Genomic DNA, 9,999 nt, shown 5'->3' on the forward strand with positions numbered 1-9,999 from the left:
TATCGCGACATCAAGTTTCAAAAATGACCACAACGGCGACCCCACATAAATTATCCAAATTATTATTTTTGCCAAACCGAAATCGATAAATGTGAATACTCAAGTATTTAATTAAATCGCATTCATAAAAGTGACTATTCGATCATCACGACAAATCTCCCACAAGAATTTCTTGATATTTTTTTTATTTTTGTTAAATATGATCGTCGTCAAACTATGATTTTTATTTATGTATACGAGTGAGTGCAGTAAGTAAATAAGCATTTTGAATACATTTTAATTTCGATGAAATGAAGGCAACACAGAGAAAATTACTGGCATTACCGTTTTACATATCACAGAATGTCCTTGAAAATAAAACCACACTATAAACCGACATTTCTGAATCATGTGAACCACACACGGACACCACTTCTACCCAAATTTATATGCATGTTGATTTTAACCGGTAAATATAATATTCGACATATACAGAGAGAAATATTTTTTATCTCAATGGCAAATTATTTATCTTTGAGCGAATAATAACAATATTATATACCCAATGGCTGATATCATAATTTCGATTTCATATCCGTGAACCAGAACAAAGAGATTCTTTTTTCGTAATTTGTGAACAAATGTTTTCTCTGTTATTGTCGCTTGCTTATCCTTTCTTTGTTGTTGCTGACATAATATCAAAAATAATGAAATCCGGAATCAATGAATTACACATTCTTGACAATAAATTAGTCGATTTTATGAGCGATGATTCATCACCGATGAATGACTGTTGAATATATAAAAAATGTGTTCCTTAAATTGAAACATACTTTTTTTTTTTGCTAAAAAGCAATACTTTTACTAAGAATGGTTTGTTTGTGCAGTTTACAATAAAATTAAATCATGTTGAGCTATTTTAAGGGAAATATATTTTTAAACACATAGGTTGGTCTAGATTTCATTTGATGCGCTTTTGATGGCTTTTAAATCCATCTATATTCTGCATTTCGTCAAAATGAATATAAAAATGTAATATTTAAATGCACAAATTTATGAGTTCCTTTACTTAAGTCACAATTTGGTACTTCAAGTATGAATAATAAGGTATGACTTACAAGACACGAAAAAATGCCATAAAATTAGTATATGAGATTTGTTGTATTTCAAATGTCGGTTTTTCTATAACTCGATAAATATTGTTTTTTTTTTTTTCATTTAAACACAATTTTTTTTTAAATAAATTTCTTTGGCGTTTAATGGATAATCATTTGAATTTGAATCGTTTTGTCCATTCCAAGCGACTTTTATTTCAAATAAAGTCGCCAGACTTTATTTTGATGGCAAAAACGATCTTATGAGAAAAAGGAGCCAGTTTACTTGCCATTTGTGTTTAACTGGCTATAATAGCCATTTTAGCCAAGTTTATAAATCATAACATATCCATTTTTATGGCTCTAGACAAATAATTGCACCTCATAACAAACAACAGATATAAAAACGCCTTTTATGTTTGGTGCACCATCGCATATTTATTATTTTAAATGTGTTTTCACAATAAGAATTAGAGTCAAATGTCTGCTTTAAAATGTATCGGCAAAATATGAACTTAAGACGAAAAGTGATGAAATAAGTAGTTTTTGGTTTATCTACTGCATTTCGTCCATTGCTTCTTCATTTTCCATAGCATCGCCATCGAATTCTGCAGTACTTTCCTCTTTTTTATCGTCCGGTTTTTCATAGACTGGTTGCATTGGAGATACAACGACTCCATCCCAAATGGACATTTCACGAGCAATGCTGGTGTTACCTTCAAGGCCCAAGATATGCTTGTAACCACCGTGAACGAGTACACGTAGTAGAGTCTGTTCGAAAAAGAAAATAAACCATTTAAAATGTCATTGAAAATGTGTTTTATTTTTAAAAAATGCTTTAAAAGCGGCTGAAAATATCATACCTGAGCCGTCATACAACAAATGTCTTGTTGTTCGAGTGATAAGCTTGTGAATACGCGTGAATGGTTCTTTTCACATGGATCCAAAATGCCAGCAGAATCGGGTAAGAATAAACCGGCGGCGAGAAGTTGAAAAACGCGTCGGAACGCAATATTGATGGCAAGAGCCTGACGACTTGGATTGTTCATTATCGCAAAATGTGCTAATAAATCAATCATCCATGTATTCAATGGATGGAATCCTTCAAATCGATTGGCCAAATCGCGCAAAATACGAATTAGTACTTTTATCGATGAATGGTGTGCATTCTCTTCAAACCAGCGACTGTGACGAATGGCTGCCAAATGGCTTTGCATTTCTTTTGCATCCAGATGCGTTTCGGGTTCCAATTTGCGAATATTTTGCGGTAATGTTGTTATCAAAATGCGTACACGAGCATGCACATTGAAAACGTCAAAACCTTTTTCATTATTTTCAATGGTTAATGCATCGGCTTTGGTGACCACTTCGGTTTTCATGGCATTTTTCAGCTCTTCATCAACTTTTTTGGCCAATGCTTCGCACGCCTCTTTTGTCGGTAATGTCTTTAAAATAACCACGATGTCAGCAACATTATGACCAGCTAACATTGTTCCTTTTTTATACGATCCAACCTGGCGCACTTCTTCCAGTTGCTATTTTTTTTTTAAATACAAAGAATTTGGTAAGATTTTCATCAACATGGAATCGAATTTTAAATACTTACACAAGTGTTAAAATCACCGGGAGCAATGACCAAATTATCCAAAATACTTTGTACTTTTGTCACCAAATTTGAGATCGCTGTTTGTTCCTGAGCACTGGGTGTTAGGTCTTGATTACGTTTCAATAATGCCTGCAAATAAAAGACAGTGAATATTGTGCTCTTTTTCTTTAAAAAATGAATATTTGCATTAAAAATATTTAAACAACTTACATTGGTCAAATCGTTGTCATCAGATGTTGGTGTGGCATCTTTTTGGAATGCCAAATCAAATCGAGCCAAATCGAATGGTGGTCTTGGTAAAAATGCCTTTCTGAATGTCGCTCTTGGACCACGTAAATGATCACGACGTGCACGAATATTTCCACGGACCATTTTTATTTTACGAATTTTTCACCGTTTCGATGTGATAAAATCAATATATCAATTAATTTATGTTCTTATTGTTGAAATTAGAAGCAATAGAAAAATCCGGTCACACAATTAAGATGTTTACCGTATTGTCAAATGTAGTATCGAATACTATCATGGCTGTCAAAATAAATCGATAAACGTACAGCGACACCAGTATTCAATTTTGCTTCACTGCGCATCTGTCACACATGGAACAGTGGCGCCACATTCAAATTTCATTCAAAACGCAAAATTTTGCTATAATACAAAGTGTCTGGTACAAAGTTCTACTAATGACATACATGCTGTCTACAAGCATTTAAATTATGACTATAAACAGTTTGTCTGAGTTAAACTATATTTTTTAACTACATACATTATTCAGTGATCTGAACTCACCCGCTTCACATCAGCCTTCGCTAAGGAAATACTTTGCCATAAAAAACTCTCATTTCACCAGTTATTGATTTCAAAAAATTTAAAAAGTGTATAAAAACCGATAAACTTTTCAAAACGCTCATTTATAATCGTGATTGAACAGTGAAAAGAAAAGCTTAAATTAAATTTTAAACCAATTAAAATCGATTTGGATTTAGCAGACGTCGGAATTTAAAGAAAAGAATTGAAGATGAATACACCATCGACTTTACCACAAACTATTTTAACCACTCTCAACGATGATTGTCTTGAAGCAGTTTGTCGCCGCATTGGAACATTGAAGGATTTAGTGAACATTGGTTTGGTGCATCCACAGTTCAAAGAAAGCGCAATACGTGGTTTTCCGAATCGATTCAAATCCATCGAATTATTTGCACATGAAACCGATTCATTTTGTATGTCCAACTTTGAACGAGTCGAACATGTTATAAAAGTATTTGGACCAATGTTTGAAGAGCTTAACTTCATATCGACACTGAATCAAAAGCGTACCGACTACATATTTCAATTAATATCCAAGTATTGCGGAAAAGGGCTGAAGAAACTAACGATTCGATGCAATGTCGATATGAAATGTACAATTCCAAATTTTGAAAAAACCGAGAAATTTGAATCATTGGAAATATTGGAACTATTCAATGCCACACCACGAAACTTGAAAGTTAATTCAAATCTAAAACAATTGAATGTTAATCTTGAACCGATACCATGTGGATCGAAATATGTACTCGAGTTATCGGAGGAGGAACTTATCAAGTACGATAATGCCGTCTATAATTCGGTCTTAACAAATGAGACATTTTTCCAATTTTTGGCTACGGTTCCACAACTCGAATGCTTAACATTGGTTGGGATGCAATTTGAATCGTCATTTTACCCACTCATTTCGAACTGTGTGCCAAATCTAAAAAAACTAAATGTTAAGCCTCCATGTGTTAATTATCCGACAAAACGTAAATTAAAGGAACACATGAACCACTTGAGCAAACTCTCCGATTTGGAGTCCTTTTATTTTGGAACAATTTCTTGTGCAACAACACTGCAAATCATTTTGGATACGTTTGCTAAAAATAATCTACACATTGAAGACGTACGAATTTTAATTGAACGTTGGGAGGATTCTTGCGACATGGTTCTTTCCAAATCGGAAAAATGCTTGTATTTTTCAGCACCCGATATGAGATTCGTTAATATTGTATTAATAAATGTGCTTCGACGTCAAAGAACATTGAGAAATGTTCAAATTGTAAGAAGTAAAAAACGTATTGAGCTCACAGAACTTGCAACGATTTTGGTCTATTGTAGAGGTATTTCAAAATTATCATGTAATATTAAGTTATATAACATCGCATTAAATTGCTACAATGAAATATTAAATCTGGCCAAAGAAAAGGACGTTAGCGTCGAAATTCGGTCACCGGGTACTGTACTCGAGGTTCCAAGACTTACGTTATTTGAGAATTGGGATCATTTAAAAATTGCCATTTAGTGCCTTGCTTGATGCGAAAATCAAAATGTTCCTAATTTAAATTCAAACATCAAACGATCACTGTTATATGGAAGCGATTCTGTTTTTATTTCTATTTTTTTGCTCATACAACACGTTTTATGAGCCGTTGAAAAACAAAAATCCTTTCGAAATATTTAAGATATAAGCTAAGATGAAGAAAAAAAAAAATGAAGAAAATACAAGAAAAAGAAAAAAAAACTAAAATATGAACATATTCTTGTTAACTTGGTAACTTGGTTGCAGTTTGGCATCCAAAGTAATATTTTGAGAAATTGTTCATGTTGTACTTTTATTATTGTAATTTTTTTTTACATTATCATCCATTCTTTTACATTATCATTTATGGTTTTATTTCTAGAATTATTTTAATTTTGTTCCTTACTTGACTTTCAATTTTTTATGTATTTATCTATAGGGCATAGTTGTAATAATTCTTAAGAAAAACGAAAGAAAATCCTTACAAAAAAAATCGACCTTTGTTTTATTTAGTTTATTACTTTGTTCTAGCATTCAATACACCGTACCGAAACGTTTAGGTAAAGAAAATTAACATATTTCTTTATGGCTTCTTTAAAACAATCGCTTTTTTGTGTATATAAACGTGCACTTTGAACGAATATACCTGTGAAGAGGATGAATTCTTCAATTTGTACCGAAAAGAATCTTCTTTGTTTGTGCACAATTTCACATTCATAGAGAAATGCAAACAGATTTACTGCTTAAATATCTTTGTCTCATCCATTTTGTGCATTTCTCTCTCCAACGCTTCCTTCTTAACTTTCGTATTTCGCGCACTAAAGGCAACGAAGTAAAAAACACTCTCTATTGTGAATAATGAATGTCAGCCAACTTTGACATTTCAAATACATGCACACACACAACACAGACTCCATGAGCCATAAATTACGTGCTGTGAAAATGAATTAAAGTAAATATTGAATTTGATTTTGCACAAAATCTTTTCCAAATGCATCCGAATAATATGAAAATTATTTTTAAAACAATACGACATCGCACACAAAATTAGTTACGAGCAAAAATTTCGTTTCTAACCTCAAAAACTACGATTTATTTCGTAAACAAATGAAAATATGAACAATACCATTGGATTGGATTATTTGCAAGAGGCAATCATCTTGGGCATTGATGTAATCATATTTGGACTGTGCCTCAAAGGCTACCACAGCCACAAAAATACGATCAAAGCATTGAAGGTAAATATTTCTGGATTTTTATTTAAAATTTCAAGTTGATTTTATGGTCTATTACATGTTATAGGATGCACCTCAATTGAACATTGATAAAGACCTCAGTAGCTATGTTGGATCACACCAGGATAAAAAAATTCCGTATGCCATTGTTCGTGGCACCGTCCAACCGATTGGAACGCCATTGCTTAGCATTATGTCACCATCGGTTACTGGCGTACTTCAAGTTATCAAAGTCAAGTGAGTTTTCAACTTCGAAACGCAAAACCCATCGAAAATTCGTTGATAAAATAATTGGAATGCTATTTTCAGTGAACATCGGATAACCAGGGGGTTTGCTGGATTTTGGACGGAAAATCGAAAACTCTTCCATATATCATCCAGCGAAGTGCCATTTAAATTGACCAACAAAGACGTTGGCATCGAAATTATCGATCCATTATCAGCTGACATTTTAGGTACATTGACGGCACGTTGTGTATTGAAGTAAACACGATTTGTATTGATAACAAATTAATAGTTAATTAATTTTTTTTTTCATTTAGATTTGGACATCATTCATGATAGCTATGAACCATCGTCGTTGTCATTTTTCGATCATATATTTGGTTTCTTCTCGGGCATTCGACAACGTGGACTGCAAACAACAGAAGAAATTCTTCGAGATGGCAGTTTCATAACGGCTGTCGGTGAATTGGAACTCGATGGAAATAATTTAAAATTACAAGAATCGAATATTGGACCAATGTTCTTGACAACAGCAACAAAAAGTTCATTAATTCGCCGCTTCGAACAGGCCAAAAATGGAATGTTGTAAGTGAACAATTCATTTTAAAAAAAACACACACATTTTTTCTAATTTTACTAATTTGATATTTTATAAAAATGTTAGATCAAAAGTTATCATATGCGGAACGATTGCTGGCATTCTGACCGCTATAATTATCAGAAAAATCTATTTACGTAAGAAACAAGAACGAATTGAACGAAAATTGAAGGAATCGTTGGAGAAATCACGCCGTGAACGAAGACAACAATCACGACCCCGACCAGTTGAATTGAGAGATGACGAGAAATGCGTTGTTTGCGTTGAAAATCCAAAAGAAGTGAGTTTTAAAATATTATTTAAAGTCGAGAAAAAAACAATAGGCAGACATTATAATGTGATATTTTCAGCCAGATGAATCAGCTCAGCCAGATATCGTCAGCAGCTGAAATTGAGTGGAAACAATAGAAGTGATTGTTATGGTTATAATTACACTTACATTGCTATAATCACTATAACAATCACTTTTATTGTTTTCACTCCATTTCAGCTCCTGACGATATCTGGCTGAGCTGATTCATCTGGCTGAAAGTATCTCTTTATAATGTCTGACAATAAGATTTAAAAAAAATATTTTTACTTAAATTAAATTTGTCATGTATATTTTCTTTGTAGGTAATTTGTTTGCCATGCGGACATGTATGCCTTTGTGAAGATTGTTCGGCGAAGATAAAAATCAGTTGTCCAGTGTGCCGAGCTAAAATTGATAATAAATCGGCTGCATTTATTTCGTGAATTTGTAGATACCTTCCCTTAGTTGAAATGTCATAACGAAAAAAATGTCTCAAATGAATTTGTTTTGGAAAAAGTGATTAAAAACTAAAGGTCACAGTTACCATATTTTGAAGTAGTAATGTAAATCCGGTAGAAGTACATGGTTTTTATGAATAACCTATTTGCTTTTGAGCATTATCGCAATTTATTTTCGCAATGAAAAAGAAAATAAAATATTTTCGAAAAATAAAACATTTTTAACGTATTTTTTATTTTCCTAACCGATTCAAACTCAATGCTACATTCCATTAGCTGCCACATTTTCACAATTGGTTTGCATCCAATTATCTGGCCATTCAATCTGATTCGCGCATTTTGGATCAATTAAAAGATAGCGGCCACAAACCATTCCATTCGCTATTAATCTGTGGTGGATTGCGCAAGAATCAATTGTTTGTGGAAACACATGCAGAAGCGTGTGTAATGCTCGTATTGATACCGGATGAAGGTGAAATGGTCCTTGTTATGATCAACAACATGCATTTATTACATATCTTTTACTTGAATTTGAACTCACGAAAAACTGAATCTGACATTAGTTTCGCGTTACACATAACTTTTGACACACTTTTTATACAAAAATTACTTACAATGGGAATTTTATGATGGAATCAATGCTTGTATGATATCGTAACGACGTGAAACTTGGCACAGGGTATTTTTTGACAAAAAGCCCACATTCTGGAAGTTTGAAAAAAATCCAAAATTTTGTTCGGGAGATACTCCTAATATGCACTGAAATGTCTTCAAACTCTCGCAATGTGATTTATGTGTGATAAAAATAACCTGTGCAAAGTTTCAGCTCATTACGATATCATACAGGCATGGCTTCTATACAAAAATCGATTTTTTTCAAAATGTTTGTATGAAAAGTGTGTCGAAAATTATTTGTATCGCAAAACTAATATCAGATTCGGTTTTCTCGTACCCAAAAACCCCCCAATACATATTTTTGAGTGTTTAAGAATACATTAAATACGACTTTTGGAAGAAAAATTGAATTTTTGCCATGGATGCCCATGGGCTTCACACCAGACATGACACTTCACTGTATCAACCAAAGTCGCTCAAAATCTAATGGTTTCTATTCCTTGGCACCCCCAATCATCCTGTGAAGTCAGATTTTGAAGTTAAGCAAAATGAGCGATACAGGTCCGAAATCAACTGATTTACCAGCGGCTCAAGGAATGAGTACACCAATGATAGGAACCGCTTCAAGCCAAACAAGCGATACAGATTCAAGTGCTAATAATAGTAAGAAAAAAAAACCACATTTAAACTTCTAAAATAAGTACAAACGTTAATTTTGATTTTATTTAGCACCGACACGAAGATTTACAAAAAAAAACGAAAGCCAATTCACCAACTGTGGCAATGGAACATTTGTCTAAGGCTGTCGGTTCTTTTAGTGGCTCTATGAATATATATATGACGTATGTTGACTATATGACTCACCAATTGCCTCGTATTATATGTTTCTTATGAAAAAAAATATTTATTCTTTTAAAAAATAGTGCAAATGAAGACAATCTGGATGCCAAAAAGAAATTGAAAAATATTCAATTTTCACTCAAGCGGCAAATAAATTTGCTGATGCTTAGCAACAATGAAATCAACGAAATGCTCAATAAATATTCTGCAGGTGATTTAGACGATATACAATACGATGATCTATGATTTATTTTCATAGTTTCAATCATATCAAGATGAAATTGTTTGCAAGGAAATCATTTTTTTTACATTTTTCAGTGAATCGTTTTTGTGGATCAACCTTGACAACCAATGATTGGGCTAATTTTGACTCATATTCCTAATATTTATATTTTTATTCGTGGCTTTTAAATAATATCGATTTTGATTTTTTTTTTTAGATCAAAACCAGAAAAATTCAAGCCAAAGTAATGTCCCGAAGGACGCGAATATCCATTGAAACGTTGTCATACCGCATACTCACAGCTGGAAATCGAAACAAACAAAAAAATTCATTATTTTTTCATATGAGCAGTGTGAGTGCATTTGGAAAGTATAGAATGTCTGATCGTTACAGTATTTGCACTTCAATCCAAATCGTATTGATGCCGCTCCCAATCGAGTATCACTTGCGTTGTATATTGACAATGTATTTGAACGCGACTCGATTTAAGAAGCGCCATCTCTTTCACGCCAGGTTCTAA

The 9,999-nt window shown here is 33.0% G+C and overlaps 2 protein-coding genes across 2 annotated transcripts; one reads left to right on the forward strand and one right to left on the reverse strand.

Annotated features, from left to right (window-relative positions):
- Nucleotides 1–1,484: 1,484 nt before the first annotated feature.
- LOC116343442 (interleukin enhancer-binding factor 2 homolog) lies at nt 1,485–3,196 on the reverse strand. Its single transcript, XM_031771493.1, has 4 exons — nt 2,890–3,196; nt 2,680–2,808; nt 1,937–2,608; nt 1,485–1,844 (listed from the first exon to the last, which is right to left on the reverse strand). Exons 1-4 carry the CDS (start codon nt 3,049–3,051, stop codon nt 1,629–1,631), a joined length of 1,179 nt encoding a protein of 392 aa, XP_031627353.1. The 5' UTR covers nt 3,052–3,196; the 3' UTR covers nt 1,485–1,628.
- A 2,683-nt stretch (nt 3,197–5,879) lies between these two features.
- On the forward strand, nt 5,880–7,969 carry LOC116344430 (mitochondrial E3 ubiquitin protein ligase 1). The gene is made up of 6 exons (XM_031772975.1): nt 5,880–6,231; nt 6,296–6,465; nt 6,538–6,683; nt 6,771–7,038; nt 7,118–7,331; nt 7,667–7,969. Exons 1-6 carry the CDS (start codon nt 6,109–6,111, stop codon nt 7,784–7,786), a joined length of 1,041 nt encoding a protein of 346 aa, XP_031628835.1. The 5' UTR covers nt 5,880–6,108; the 3' UTR covers nt 7,787–7,969.
- Nucleotides 7,970–9,999: the final 2,030 nt, after the last annotated feature.

The sequence above is a fragment of the Contarinia nasturtii genome, unplaced genomic scaffold, assembly GCF_009176525.2.
Source record: "Contarinia nasturtii isolate CC-2019 unplaced genomic scaffold, AAFC_CNas_1.1 Cnas_scaffold_129, whole genome shotgun sequence".
Lineage (NCBI taxonomy): Eukaryota > Metazoa > Arthropoda > Insecta > Diptera > Cecidomyiidae > Contarinia > Contarinia nasturtii.

Coding starts and splice junctions, on each gene's coding strand:
- LOC116343442 (XM_031771493.1), bottom strand. CDS start 3,051: ATGGTCCGTGGAAATATTCGTGCACGTCGTGATCATTTACGTGGTCCA. Junction 2,809..2,889: donor ATGACAACGATTTGACCAAT/GTAAGTTGTTTA, acceptor TTTTATTTGCAG/GCATTATTGAAACGTAATCA. Junction 1,845..1,936: donor TTTGTTGTATGACGGCTCAG/GTATGATATTTT, acceptor TTTTTCGAACAG/ACTCTACTACGTGTACTCGT.
- LOC116344430 (XM_031772975.1), top strand. CDS start 6,109: ATGAACAATACCATTGGATTGGATTATTTGCAAGAGGCAATCATCTTG. Junction 6,232..6,295: donor ATACGATCAAAGCATTGAAG/GTAAATATTTCT, acceptor TACATGTTATAG/GATGCACCTCAATTGAACAT. Junction 7,332..7,666: donor GCGTTGAAAATCCAAAAGAA/GTGAGTTTTAAA, acceptor TTTTCTTTGTAG/GTAATTTGTTTGCCATGCGG.